Below are 15,437 nucleotides of genomic sequence, written 5' to 3'. Positions count from 1 at the left end.
CCTTGCACCCTTTCCAAGGTGATGGTGGTAGTAGTGGCGTGCCTGCGGAAGGAGGGCATCAGGGTTCACCCCTATTTTGACGACTGGTTGATCCGAGCAGGTTCAGCAGAGGAGAGTTGTCAGGCCACTGCTCAGGTCATTGTCCTCCTACAGTCTTTGGGCTAGGTGGTCAACCTTCAGAAGAGCCACCTCATCCTGTCTCAGTGTCTGGATTACCTCTGAGTCCAGTGCGACATAGCTCGAGGTCAAGTTTTCTTGCCCTAGGAGAGGAGGTTCAAACTTCAGGCTCAGGTGCGCAGTCTGCTGGGATTGCCCTGTCCTCGAGCTTGAGACTATGTCCATGTGCTGAGCTTGATGGCGGCCACCCTGGAAGTAGTGCTGTGGACATTGGCGCACATGTGACCTCTCCAGCTCTCGCTTCTGAGCAGGTGGTCCCCTGTCTCCCAGGAGTATCGATAGCACCTTCCATGGCTGCCCAAGGCGTGCCAGAGCATGAGATGGTGGCTTCTCGAGGCCTTCTTGCGGAAGAGTATGCTTCTGGCAAATTCGCAATGGGTGGCAGTGGTCACAGATGCCAGTTTGTTGGGCTGGGAGTCCATTGTCTCCACTTGCAAACGCAGGAGCTGTGGACACCGCAGGAAGTGGTGTGGCCGATTAACCGTCTGGAGCTTCGGGTGGTCCTGAATGCTTTATGAGCCTTTCAGGAGTCGCTGATGTACAAGCCTGTTCGAGTGCTGTCGGACAGCATGACTGCAATGGCATATATCAGTTGTCAGGGCGGGACTCAGACTCGAGCCCTGGCGGCCGAGGCTTCTCGCCTTTTGTAGTGAGCTGAGACCCACATCCCTCTGCTGTCAGTGGCTCACATTGTGGGTCAGTGCAATGTGGAAGCAGATTTTCTCAGTGGTCATCTCCTGGATCTGGTGGAGTTGGAGCTGTTGACAACGGTTTTTGTCAGATTTTCCTCAGATGGGGAACACCAGAAATGTATCTGATGGCATCCCCTTGAAATGCCAAGGTTTTTCAGTCATCGTAGAGAGGCCAGCTTGGCAGGGCTGGATGCTCTACTTCAACCCTGGCCGGAGGAGGGTCTCCTTTTTGTCTTTCCTCCTTGACCGGTGGTCGGCCGAGTACTTCCCAGGATCGCTGGCCACAGAGGGTGTGTCATTCTGATTGCCCTGGATTGGCCTCACCGTCCTTGATATGCACATCTGATTCGCCTTCTTGTGGCTCCCCCGTTTTGGCTCCCGGTCAGCCCCGATCTTCTCGCCCAGGGACTGTTGCAGATGGAGGAGCCTTCCTGCTTTAGTCTTACGGCCTGGCTCTTGAGTGGTCGCAGTTGAGAAAGAAAGGCTATTCGGAGGTGGTGATAGTAACCTTGCTGCAAGCTTGCAAGCAGTCCACTTCCTTTACTTATGCTCGAGTCTGGCACACCTTTGAGGCATGTTGTGCATCCCGTGCTAGGTCTTCTTTTGAGGCCTCTGTACCTTAGCTGTTAGCCTTTTTGCAGGAAGGGTTGCACAGGGGTCTCACCTATAATTCCCTTCGGTTACAAGTAGCTGCTTTTGCCTGTTTCCAGGGGCAGGCTTTGGGCTATTCTCTGGCTTCGCACCCCGATGTAGTGCATTTCTTGAAGGGGGTTCTGCATCTCTGCCCTCCACTGCAGTGACCTTGCCCTCCTTGGAGCCTTAATCTTGTTCTCCGTTACTTGCAGAAGGTGCCCTTTGAGCTGTTGTGGAAGGTTTCTGTCAAGGATCTCATCTTTAAAGCGGTATTATTGGTGGCTATCTTGTGTACTGACACACAGCTCTCTGTGCACCTCATTCCTGTCCCGAAGCACCCCTTCAGTTCCAGACTTTCTCCCCCCTCCCACAACTCTGTCAATGCACTTCACACCTGTTCTGCGGCATCTTCTGTTTAAGGTTCAGTTTATTTGATATACATCTTACATAAATGAAAGTCAGCAGTTTACAGTGATAAAATAATAAAAATAGTACAGTGTGACAGTCTGTTCCATTTACTCAATTCTTTCTTGAAATCTCTTTTCCTTTCTTTCCATTGGGGCCTGAGGAGACACCCTGCCCCTTCACATACATATCCTCACTCTTGCTGTTCCAGTGTTGAGACTTACACACTGTTATACCAATGTATCTTACTCCTGTCCTGAAGCACACTCTGTGATTCCAGTGCTGAGACCTCCATACACAGTTCTGTCAATGTATCTTGACTCCTGCCTGCGGCAATCTCTGCTGATCCAGTTCTAAGACCCCTCCGCACTAGCACACAGCCCTCTTGCTCTGCAGCATTCTTTGATATTCACATTATAGGCTTTCCTATAAATGTTGGGGTGCACTAAATTCTGCTGTGATTTTATAAAATGAATGATTTTATTTTGTGCATTCTATATCAACATCAAACGCTTTGCAATGAAGATACAGTAACAAATATTTCTTCTGCACTGATTTGGGTGATCTTTTGGAAGACTTGGGAGATGATGTTGAAATGTTTTAAATAAATGCATTTACATTTAGAAGCAGAAACTTACTAATGTAATACACTGCACTCATTGATCTTCCCTTTCTATACCTGTAGTGTAGTAAAGCTGGAATTTTAAGACCAAACCTTAACTGCTTTTTGCCATTGTGCAGGTTGGCAGACCTAGTAACATTGGACAGGCACAGCCCATCATAGACCAGCTAGCAGAGGAGGCTCGGTCTTTCAACAGGATCTACGTGGCATCGGTTCATCAGGACCTCTCTGATGATGATATCAAGAGTGTGTTTGAGGCTTTTGGGAAGATCAAATCATGTACACTGGCGAGGGATCCTACAACAGGGAAGCACAAAGGATATGGGTTCATAGGTGAGTGATTTTATGAACTAGAACACTTAACATGAGGCAGTGGAGGGTTAAGTGACTTGCCCAAGATCACAAGGAGCAGCTGTAGGATTTGAACCAGTCTTCCCTGGTTCTCAGCTGGGACATATGGTAAGAGGTTAGAACTGGGTGACTAGGAAGGTGGCTCTAAATGTGAAGGATCAAGGTGAGTCAGTCTGGGAAATTTGCACTCGTAGTGACCAACTCTGGGAAGAGGGAGAGGGAATCATGGTTCTCCAAGGCTGGGATTGATTATTGTTCCATTTTCATTTTACAAGATTGCATGATACACAACAAATTATTCTTCCCTGCTCATATCAACAGGTTTCTTTACATTTAGCTAGTAGGAGAATGCTAAGGGGGAGACTGAGACCCTTCCTTAATATTCTGGAGTCCTGTTATGGAAATAGTTTCTTGCTTTATGCACCAGTGATAGTTATTCTGAGGCCAATAAAGTTACTTATTGTGATTCGGTGTTCTTTAGGGCAAAGAAACTGAGGATGAGGGCATGCACTTTACATAAGTTGGTAAGCAATCTCAGGATTCTAGGAAGTAAAGATTCAGAGATCTGTGTTTTACTTCTCTGAGCTTGTTATTTCCTTGTGGTTAAATCCAGCCCTTCTAGGTGTGGGATAAGTTCATATTATAATGCAGAGGTTGACAAGCCCTAGGCGCCAGGTTGCTATGGCAACTGAAAAATCAGACCAGACACCTAAGTTTTTCTAGCACAAAACAAGGCAGAGATCATTTCTACTGGCGCTGCAGAAAGCAAGCAGCAACAGCAGAGGGATCTCCTTTTTACTCTGCCTCCCACCCAGTGGCGTACCAAGGGGGGTGGGGGCGGTCCGCCCCGGGTGGACGCCGCTGGGGGGGGGGGGGGTGCCACGCGCCTGTTGGCTCTTCGTTTTCATGCTCCCTTTGCCCCAGAACAGGTTACTTCCTGTTCCGGGGCAGAGGGAGCATGAAAACGAAGAGCCAGTAGGTGCGCAACACCCCCCCCCCCCCCCAGCGGCGTGCACCCGGGGGGGGGGGGGTTGCGCTGTTCCCGGGGGGGCGGGGCGCATCGGCTATCCGCCCCGGGTGTCAGCCCCCCTAGGAACGCCACTGCTCCCACCGTATAACCTCTGATGCACATGCGTGTGGGTGCACACACAGGCATAACGTTTGTTTCTCCTCCCTCCTCCACCCACCCAGCCATAGACGGGGCCGGTGCTAGGGTTTCTGGCGCCCTCCTGCAGCCTATTAGCGCCTCCTACCCATCCAGGGGCAGGGTCACTATGGCTCCGCCCCTACAGTAGCCACACCCCTTTTACCAGGCATGGTGCATATAAACAGGCATCATTGAAAATATTACACCAGTATAGAAGAAAAATAACTTGGTGTTTTTCCTTATAAATAATTTCTGTAAGCTGTTACAGATCCAATATACCCAAAATGACACTAAACAAATTAGCATACAGACTAGGAATTAGGAGAACAGTCTTGCCAAACCTGAAACAATATGTTATCAAAATCTCAGAACCTAACAAACAGATCCCTATTCAGACACTTGGCCTTGCAGTCACACAGCACAATACCAGAAAAACAGGAAGAAACACATTGCTATACATTGCAAAATAAGACATGTAAATTCTCAAATTGGACATATTCCAAACACTAAAATGAAAATAAAATTATTTTTCCTACCTTTGTTGTCTGGTGACTTTGTTTTTCTGATCATGTTGGTCCCAGGCTCTGATTCTGCTGCTCTCTATCTGTTCTCTTAACTCCGTTTCCAGGGCTTCCTTTCCATTTATTTCTTTACTTTCCTCTTTTCTTCTTCATTTCTTGCCCTACATCCATAGGTAAAAGCTGGGTCCTCCACAGACTTGACTGGAGAAGGTATAGAGTGGCTCCAGCTTTTGCCTATTTTCTCCATCCATGTATAGTTTTTCTCCTCTTTTCCCGTTCCCTCATCTCCGTTCAGTATGCATCTGCTTCCTCTTTCTTCCCTCTCCTCCATCCATGTCCCTCATTTTTCCTCTCCTCCCCCCTCCATGTCCAGCATTTCTCCTCTCTCTCCTCCCCTCCATCCATGTGCATCTCTTCCTCTGTCTTCCTGCCCTTCCATGTCTAGCATCTCTCCTCTCTCCCCTTCCTTCCATCCTAGTGCAACTACTTCCTCTGTCTTTTCTTCCTTCCATGTGTGAATTTCTCCTCTCTCCCCTCCATCCATGTGCATCTTCTCCTCTGTCTTCTCTCCCCTCCATCCATGTCCAGCATTTCTCCTCTCTCCTCCATCCATGTGCATCTACTTCCTCTGTCTTTCCTCCCCTCCATCCATGTCCAGCATTTCTCCTCTCTCCCTTCCCCTTCATCCGTGTTCATCTCCTTCTCTATCTTTTCTTTCCTCCATCCCTGTCCAACAATTCGCTTCTTCCCTGCCCTCCACTCCATCCATGTCCAGCATTTCTCCTCTCTCTTCCTTTCCTCTCCATCCATGTGCATCTACGTCCTGTTTTCCTTCTCCTCCATCCATGTCCAGCATTTCTCCTGCCCTCCCCTCCATCCATCCATGTTCGGCAATTCTCCTGTCTCCCCTCCATCCATCCATCCATGTCCAGCAACTCCTCTCTTCCCTGCCTTCTCCTCATCCATATCCAGCAATTCTCCTCTCTCCCCTGCCCTCCACTCCAGCGATTTCTCCTCTCTCCCCTCCCCTACCACCCATGCCCAGCGATTCTCCTCTCTCCCCTCCCCTACCACCCATGCCCAGCGATTCTCCTCTGCCCTCCCTTCCCATCCATGTCCAGCGATTTCTCCCCTCTCCCCTGCCCTACTCTCCCATTCATGTCCAGCGATTTCTCCCCTCTCCCCTGCCCTACTCTCCCATTCATGTCCAGCGATTCCTCTCTGCCCTCCCCTTCCATCCATGCCCAGTGACTCGCCCCATCCCCCACCTGCCCCCGAATTCCAATTCCAACCCTAGCCCTCACCTGCCTGCCCTCCCACAACAGCCCTCCTTTCCTTCCTGCCGCCCTGCATTTAAAACTTTTATTTTACCTCAAGTCACAGCGGCAGCAGTGAAAGCAGCAGGCTCACCTCCAGCCTTCCCTTCCCTCTGTGTCCCGCCCTCGAGGAAACAGGAAATTATCTCAGAGGAGGGCGGGACACTGAGAGGGAAGGGAAGGCTGGAGACAAGCCTGCTGCTTTCACTGCCGCCGCTGCGACTTGTGGTAAAATAAAAGTTTTAAATTCAGGGCGACAGGAAGGAAAGGAGGGCTATTGTGGGAAGCTGAGGGCGGGCAGGTGAGGACCGTGAGCTGCCTGCAGGAACTGTGAGTCTCCCAGCAGCGATAAGCATGGCTTGTGGCGCCTCTCAGAGGTCGGCACCCCCCTGCCATGCTTACCGGGTTGTGCCAGCCCTGGACATAGAGACACACAGAAGGATAGGAGAACAGCTGCGTGTCAGGCACCAGCCTCTTCTTCTGCCACCTGATGCTGAAACTAGAACCAAAAGGTTCAAGTTTTTCTTTTAGCACCAAGTGGCAGAAGAGGAGGCTGCTGCCTGACACGCACCTGTTCTCCTTTCCTTTCATGTGTCTGAACCGTGAACAGGGAAGGGAGGGAAGAGCGCTGGGTGTTGTAGTGGGGAGGGCAAGTAAAAGCAGGGTCCTTGTGTTGCTGAGTAGAGGGAGGAGGGACAGCAAGGGTACCTGTCTTCTTGAAGGAGGTAGGGAGAGGTGGGTGTTTGGGGGATCACTGGGTGTCTGCTGCAGGCGGGGGAGTAAGAGTTGGGTGTGTTTGTATGCTGTGAAGGAGAGAGCACTGGATGTCTGTGTGCTGTAGGGATTGGGGGGGAGGAGGGGGAAAGTGGGAGTTGGGTGTCTGTGCCATGATGGGGGGGGGGGGGGGGAGGAGGGAAAAAGTTGGATGTCTCTGCAGTGCCATCAAAGGGGAGGGATAGACCTGGGCATCTGTGCTTCAAGGGTGTAGGAGAGAGAGAGAGCTGGGTACTGATCCTGCAGTGATAGGGGGTGGGGAAGAAAGAAAGGAAAGAGCCAATTGTTTGTACTTGGGTGCAGAAGCTGGGGAGGTGTTTGCAAGTTGAAGAGAGAGAAAGCTTGAGAAATGTATGAAGGGATTCAGTTATGGGGGATGGCTGTTGGGAAAGAGCTACAGAGGTCACAGAGAGAAAGCTATGGGAGTAATGCTATGGAAAGAGTTTGGGAGGGGTGACTGAGAGAGAGAGAGATGTGTGTGCTGGAGGAGGGGGGAGTATATGAGAGTGCTCTGGTGGTTGCTGGGAGAGGCAAAGAGAGCCATGGGGATAGAGTGTACGCCAGGAGCAGGAAAGGAGACAAAATGTGTGTGTGTGGGGGGGGGGGGGGGGGGGTATTGCTGGGGGACAAGAGAGAGTGGGGAGGGAGGGATTATCCATCCTGGAAAGGCAGCCCACATGCAGCAGAAGCAGCTGATAAGGAGCGTTGCTGCTGAGGAGGCGTTTCTCTAACAACCCTGCTGGTAGGATCAATTTAAAATTTTAATATTTAGTTCACTGTTGCCTCAAAGGTGAGCAGGAGTCCTCCACCAGTGATCCTGCTAGTGAGGGGTGCTGTTTCACTATCATATTTTCAATAGTGAGGGACAGGCAAGTTCTGCAGTACTCCTCTCACCTGCCTATCCCTAGCAATTGAAAACACAATATTGAAGTACCACCCAACTAGCAGTAATGCAGTTAGAGGGCTCCCGCTCAGCTTAGAGGGAACAGTGGTTTAGTTCTTTTTGGGGGAGGAGTGGAAAAGAAGAGTTGAGAGAGGCTACTCCAGATTGGGAGGGAGAGGAATTGTGAGGCACCTGCTGGGGGGGAGGGGCAAGAGAGATTGGGAGGGAGGAAGTGATGTCACTGCTCGAGTATGGACGCCTGAAGCTTTAACACAGCTCGAGCAGCGGGTAAAGTGGTGCATTATACTCCTCTCCGAGCCTCCTGAGAGTGGAAACTTTCACCGATAGAATGGATGAATAGAATCATGCACACCAGAAAGCAATTAGAGAAGTTTAAATACTTACCGGAGGGAAGCTGAATGCCGAACCGCAAAGTGGGAGTTCGAGCATCCAGTATGGTGATGGAGCATGGCAATTTGGAGGATGACGAAAACGGGACCTGTTCTGAGTCAGCAGAGGAGGAGATTACAAAAAAAGAAGTAGTGAATTGGTTCAAAACCATCAAATCTGAGATGCAAGTAATGAGGATCAATTTGCAATAGGCTCTCATGGAGCTCCGGAGAGATGTTAATGAGATGGGGACTAGAGTGGAACACATGGAGGAAAGGGCAGATGGTGTGGAGAGGCGTCTGATGATTCTGGAACAAGCAAGCTCCAGAGATGATCAAGAGAGAAAGGAACTGCTTAATCTAGTAGAGGATCTAGACAATAGATCTCACAGACACAATCTGTGTTTTCGGGGGATCCCCGGTGAGGAAGTATAAAGATTGCAGCAAGACAGTAACAGCCATTTGCAGAGCTTTATTTGTCTGACATGATACCAGTTAAGCTGGACAGAGCGCGTAGAGAAGCGGGAGCACGTAAAGATATGGCACCAAGACATCATTGTCTGTTTTCAAGACTTTAAAAGAGGAAATTTTGTGCAGAGCTAGGGGTAAAAAAATACTTATTTTGGGACAACTGTATAGTTTTGGTGTATCAGGATTTTGTGCGCACCACCTTATAGAGATGACGTGAAATGGCCCCAGTAACATACTATTTGCGAACGGCTAATCACCGATATGGCTGTTTCCTTTTGGACTACTTTTCACTGTGAACGGCAAAACCCAGAAGCTGACCAGTTGTAGAGAGGCATGGAGAACCTTAAGAGAACTGGGCTGCAAGGATTTGCCAGCACGGGAGATGGGTTCCGGAGCAGCCTTGTCACACTCTACAGAATGGCAATCGATAGTTGGTCTTAGTTGGTAGACAACAAGAAGAGCACTTGGCTCAATCGATAGACAAGAAGAGCATTTGGCTAACAAACAAGGAATGAAAGGAGACTACAGAGAACTGATGCTTAATAGTTTTTTTTTTTCTTTCAACTGTTTATTTGTGGGTGTGCCTGAATCAGGAGAGTGTATACAGGGGGTAAGAAGTGAATGAGTATAGATATGAATGCAATGTTGGGAGAGGGATTGGCAGATGGAAGGGAGGGGTTCTTCCTTGGCAGAGAGGGCTGGCAGAAGGCGGACATAGCCAGCATGAACTGTGTGTGTGTGTGTGTGGGGGGGGTTATGGAGGGGAGGGGCAGAATCAGGGACACAGACAGAGGGGGAGAGGGAAGGGGGAGAAGGAATACTCAGCTGGGACTTTGAATGAGTTCATGGAATATTAATGGACTAAATGATGCGGGTAAGAGGCATATTGAGTATTCAGAATTAAAACGACTTCAATGAGATATTTTTTTTTTTACAAGAAATTAATTTAAGGGATTGGGATAGACATGTTACATCATCGATGTTTTTCGGTATGTGGGGTTCACACTTTAGAGGGGGGAGGGAGAAAAGGGGGATTAGCTATTCTATGTAAAAAATACTTGTCCATTGGTAGTGGAGGGGGAATATAAAGATGTGCAGGGATGATGTATAGCAGTCTGCGGGTATCTACGGGGCATACTTGTCTGGTTAATATTTATGCTCCTAATAAGAATTCAGAGGCTTTTTTCGCACTGTATTGGATCCATTACAAAAATTTGTGAGAGAGCAGGTTGTATTGGGAGGAGACTTTGTGGATGAAACATGGGATAATTCCTGGGGTAAGGGAGATTACAGTAGGAAACACAGGAAGGCCTTGATGAGATTGGTTAAGGGATTACAGCTTTTGGATGTCTGGAGACTACATCGTCCCTTGATGATAGGCTATACTTTTTACTCATACAGCGGGGACATGTACTCAAATAGACATATTGTGGTGCCACAGGAGTTTATGGGGACAAGTCAGAGATGCAAATATAGAGCTGATGCACATATCAGAGCATTTCCCAGCGTGGATGGAACTGGCTTTGGAGAGTGTACCCCGAGGGGGGAGGGCTTTTCGAGGCTCAGTGAATATTTGTTGGGGTATAGATTGACCTGTGAAGATGTGAAGGAAGTCATACAGAATTATTTAGCTAGTAAAAAAAAGGCCCGTTTCTGTTTGAAAAGAAACGGGCGCTAGCAAGGTTTTCCTCGGAGTGTGTGTGTTTTACAGAGTGTGTGTGAGAGTGAATGTGTGAGTGTGAGTGACAGAGAGATTGAGACTGGGTGCGAGAGTGTGTGTGTGAGAATGACAGTGTGTGCCATGGCCTCCCCTCCCCTCCCCTCCCTCCCTTCCAGTTCCAGGGTCCTCATCCTCCCTCCCTCCCTCCCTGGGTCCTCATCCTCCCTCCCTCCTTGGGTCCTCACCCCCCCCCTCCCTCCCTCCCTCCCAGGGTCCTCATCCCCGCTCCCTCCCAGGGTCCTCATCCCCCCTCCCTCCCAGGGTCCTCATCCCCCCTCCCTCCCAGTTCCATTCCTTCCAAGCATGGTTGCATAGCTGTACAGTGACATGCATCATCTTTTACTTTTGCTTACCCACATTGCTGTAGCGCACCCTTTTCTGATGGAAATGAAACGGGAGGCAGGCACAACTGAGGCTACTAGGAGCGGCGGTTTTTTCTTCAGCTGGGGGGAGTTTCGGGAGGGCGGCAGCGGTTCAGGAGAAGAGAGGGAGGGAGGTGGCGTTTTTTTTAGGGCGGTTGGCAGGGGTAGGAGTCCTCCTCCTGCCTGGGTTGAGATTTTGCTTACCCACATCGCTGTAGCGCATTTGTTTCACTTTCCCGCTGTGCAGCAAAACAACTCAGGCTCCAAGGGGCGGCGGTTTTTTCGTCAGCTGGGTGGCAGCGGTTTGGGAGAGGAGAGGGATGTCGCCGGCGCTTTTTGAGGGCGGTTGGTAGGGGGAGGAGTAGGGAAACATGCTCCGTGTGTTTCCCTACTCCTCCCCCTGCCTGGGTCGCGGTTTGTTGCTGTGCGTCGGGCTGGTGACGTCATCCAAGATGCAGCCAATCAGTGGGATGATCTGCTCCATCTACCAGACCACCTTCGAGAGATCCACGGTTCCAGGCAGCCTCAGAACGTTGGAGGTGAGAATTATTATATAGGATGACAATGGGGCGGTAAATAATAGTATACTATGGGATGCACTTAAGTCTGTGGTACGGGGACATTTGGTGAAATGGAGAGTTTGGAGGAAAAAAGAAAGAACACAGACATAAGTTAGGCTCCGAGAACAACTCTTAACATTGGAATAGAAACCTCAGAGGAATCAAGAGTACTAAGGTTTGGAGGGAGTTAAATTATGTTAGGGCAGAGCTAGGTCGTTGGCAGCTTGAATGAATAGATTTTAAGTATAAATGCTTAAAGCAGCACTCTTATTTATTTATTTGTAACATTTGTATCCCACATTTTCCCACCCATTAGCAGGCTCAATGTGGCTTACATTATACCGTAAAGGCGATCGCCAAGTCCGGTAGATGTTAAACAAGCACAGTTTAAAATAAGGGTCAGGTAAGGTTAGAGTAAACAGGTACAAAAAGGGACAAGGAAATAAAGGAATATATAATGTCCAATGCGATGTAAGGTATTGATGCATTTCAGAGTTGAGGCATTTAAGTAGGAATAAATTTATGAATTTGGGAATAAATCGGGGACGCAATTGGCGAGAATGTTGTGGGAGTGAAGGGCAGTTCAGGTGATACAACAAATTAAGGGGTTAGTGGGGCAAGTATATTACACAGATGGTAGGATTCGAGAACAATTTTACCAATTTATAAGAAACTATATGGACAAATGGAACCTTGTGAGGGGGGAGATCTAGATTCCTATTTGTGGCGGGTACATCTGCCAATTTTGTCTGAAAAGGAAAGAGCTGGATTGGAAAGGCCCATACAGGTGGCGGAATTGGGACAGGCCATAAAGAATTTGCAGACTGGGAAAGCCCCAGGACTCGATGATCTTATGCTAAATTTTACAAGGTATTTAGGACAGAGGTGGGGGGAGGGGTTTAGCTCAGGTAGGTAATGGGTTATTAAGTACGAGGGAATAACAGTACTTTTAAAGCCAGGGACAGATCCTGCCCATTGCGGCTCATATAGACTGGTGTCCTTACTCAATGTGGATGTCAAACTATTGGCAAAGGTGTTAGCTATACACTTGGGAAAGGTATTACTGGGATTGGTACATCAAGATCAGACGGGCTTTGTGGCGAAACGACAAGTGAGAAATAATATATGGTGAACGTTAAACATGTGGGAGGCACAGCGATCCCAGTCAAAATTACTTTTACTGGCCCTAGATGCGGAGAAGGTGTTTGACCTGGTCCAGTGGGAGTTTTTGTGGAGGGTCATGGAAAAAGTTGGATTGGGACATAATTTTTGTCAATGGATTAAATGTTTGTTTTTGGAGTCTACATCACACGTTAAGGTGAATGGGAGCTATATGGGTCCCTTGTGAATAGAACGGAGAACGAGACAGGGATGTCCACTCTCGCCTGTTTTGTTTGCCCTGTCTATTGAGCCTTTGGCTCAGAGAATCCGCTTAAATCCAAATATACAGGGATTCCAAATGGGGGACCAATCTCCTCATAAGATCACATTATTTGCAGATGATGTTTTGTGCTATGTAGAGCGTCCACATTTGTCGCTCCTAGTCCTTTTACAGGAGCTCCGAGACTATGGGAAAATGGCGGGATTTAAAGGAAATCTGGACAAAATGGAGATCTTGGTAATTACTATAGGCTCACAGGAAGAGGAGTAACTTCGTGGTAATTTTCCTTTTAGGTGGGCTAGAACTCATATTAAATATTTGGGGGTACAGTTGCCTAGAGATCTTAATGCATTTTATGAGCTTAATTATGAACCACTCTTTAAGATATTTAAAGGAGACTTACACAGATGGAACTCTGCCTGGTTGTCTTGGTGGGGGAGGATAGCAGCCCTGAAAATTAATGTATTGCCACAGCTTCTGTTTCTGTTTCAGACTATACCAATCCTGGAGGGGTCATTTGAATGCTACAAGAGGAATTTAATAGGTTTATTTGGGTGGGGAAATCACCATGATTAGCAAAAAAGATATTATGGCAAAGCCCCCATGGAGGGTAGAGCGATACCAAATATATTATGGTATTATTGGGCGGGACAGCTCCGACAATTATGGGACTGGGAAGGGGGTAGCTTATAAGGAAGGGGTAAGGTTGGAACAAGAACACTTTCTGCTCTTCCCTTTGTACCATTTGTTATGGTTATCACCCATACCAAGGGTGTATCGGAAACATATTCAAAACTCCTTTATGAAGCATTTATTGAGTCTGTGGAATCATATAAAGGGGAGGTTGGGGATTCGGAAGAGAAGCTCCTCATTGGCTGCTTTGCGCTGGGAACCTCGGTTTCCAGCAGGGAGGGAAAGTGTAGTAGTTGCTAGATGGGGAGAGTGTGGGGTTAATATGTTTTAGACAGTTTTTGGATGTAGGGGAAATAGTATCATTTGAGGATTTGAAAAGGAAGTAGGCCCTAAGGGACGGGGACATTTTTTCATATTTACAAGTCAAACATTATATAACTAGTAAAAAAGGCCCGTTTCTGGAACGAATGAAATGGTCGCTAGCAAGGTTTTCCTGGGAGTGTGTATGTTTGAGAGAGAGAGAGAGAGTGAATGTGCGGGTGTGTGACAGAGTGAGACTGTCTGTGTGACAGTGTGTGTGTGAGAATGAGAGTGTGTGACAGGGCCCCCTCCCCTGTTCCTAATGCCCCTCACCCCGTTCCCTCCCCTCCTTTTCCTCCTCCTTCCCACACTTTGGGTTCCTTAAGGCTTTCAAAAGTCTATGTACCCCCGTGGCCCTAACGCCCAGTATCCGGATACCCCACCGCTTTCCTCCTCACCCCTCCCCCAAGATGTAATACTTTCACGTCCTTCATTTTTTAAAAAAAGTGTCCTATCTACCCTGTGTACAAATGCCCGGCATTCAGATTCTCCGAGGACAAGCAGGCTGCTTGTTCTCACTGATGGGGTGACGTCCACGGCAGCCCCTCCAATCGGAAACTTCACTAGCAAAGGCCTTTGCTAGTCCTCGCACGCGCATGCGCGGCCGTCTTCCCGCCCGAACCGGGTCGTGTTCGTCAGTCTTCTTTTGTCTGCGCTCGGTACGGTCGTGTTTGCGCCGTTTGCGCCCCTTAAGTTGACCCTCGCGCGTCTTTTGACTTTTTTGCTTTCAAAAAAAAAAAAAAAGGGATTTCAGAAAGGGGCCTTTCCATATCATCAAGCTGATCAATCCATAGACTGATCAATCCATAGACTGGTGGGTTGTGTCCATCTACCAGCAGGTGGAGATAGAGAGCAAACTTTTGCCTCCCTATATGTGGTCATGTGCTGCCGGAAACTCCTCAGTATGTTCTCTATCTCAGCAGGTGGTGGTCACACACAGCAGCAGCTCTGGCTAGGCCTCCAAGCCTAATTTTTAGGTTTTGTTGAGTGCCTGGGGTTGAGGGCTCTTTTGAGCAAGTGCAAACCTGGTGGTGCCAGGTCCCTCCTTTTCTCCCCCCTCCCGCTGGCTCCGTTAAAAAAAAAAAAAAAAAAAAATTTTGAACGTCCTTAAAGGCGTTTATTTCGACGTTTATTTAAGCGTCTATTGCAGCTACTCACTGGGACACCAGGTCGTTACAACTCGGAGCGGACAGCAGGTAATTTTTACCTTTTTATAGCGGGCAAGGGGTTCCCCGATTCTTCTCCTCGTGGCATATGGCGTCGGAGGGCGAGGGCGCAAAGGGTCGCTCCCCGGGTCGCTTGAGCGCTTCTAGAGGGGATGCGGGGGTCTTAAAGCCTGATTCGCCCTTGTTGGGTGACAGTTTCGTGACCGATGAATGTCCCGGTCCTTCCTCCGGCGTGGCGGTTTTTTCCCGCCATAAACGCCCATCCCCCGCTCCTCGCCTCCGCCATCTTGGCCGGCCACGCGGCTCGGACGGCTTCTTCTTGGGCCGCCCTTGAGGTTGGAGACATTAATGCCATGAACGCCCTTAATTTGGGCGACGGCACAGAAGCGGCTAAAGTTAAGAGCCGTTCTTCCCGCGCGGCTCCTTCGCGGAGTTTCGCGCCGGACGCCATTTTGGATGCGCAGCATGTCTCTCCCCTGCTATTGCGAGCGCCGGTTGAGGGTGCGTCTAGGGCTGTTGCCCAGGCTGCGGAAGTGCACAGTCTGGGGGGTTTCTCCCCCGAGTTTGTTTTGCTGCTGCATCAGGCCTTCCTCATGCACAACGCTGCCCCTGCTCCCTCGTCTGGTAAAGAGGTTGAGGTTCCCAGAGGTAAACGCCCTCGGGTTGATTCCCAGGCCTTGGAGGAATTTGTCTCCTCCGATGTAGATGAGGGCAGCGTGTCTGAGGTCTCCCAACGGTCCTTTGCGGATTCCTTGGAGGAGACGGATCCCCGTTCGGCTGGAGCGGATGACCCCTCTGCAGCGCGGCTTTTTAGCCCAGAGGAGTTGCCCAACCTGTTGTTACAGGCCATGGACACTTTGAAGATTTCCTCTCC

General features: G+C 49.1%; 1 protein-coding gene across 1 annotated transcript in view; it reads left to right on the top strand.

The window, feature by feature from the left end:
* PUF60 (poly(U) binding splicing factor 60) overlaps positions 1 to 15,437 on the top strand; it is a 303,002-nt gene that overhangs the window by 245,830 nt on the left and 41,735 nt on the right. Inside the window, exon 7 of the mRNA XM_030220385.1 lies at positions 2,649 to 2,862. Within this exon, the coding sequence (XP_030076245.1) occupies positions 2,649 to 2,862 (214 nt within the window). The remainder of the gene's footprint in view (positions 1 to 2,648; positions 2,863 to 15,437) is intronic.

The sequence above is a fragment of the Microcaecilia unicolor genome, chromosome 1, assembly GCF_901765095.1.
Source record: "Microcaecilia unicolor chromosome 1, aMicUni1.1, whole genome shotgun sequence".
Lineage (NCBI taxonomy): Eukaryota > Metazoa > Chordata > Amphibia > Gymnophiona > Siphonopidae > Microcaecilia > Microcaecilia unicolor.
The sequence above is the reverse complement of the archived record's forward strand: the minus strand, read 5'-3'. Positions and strand labels throughout refer to the sequence as shown.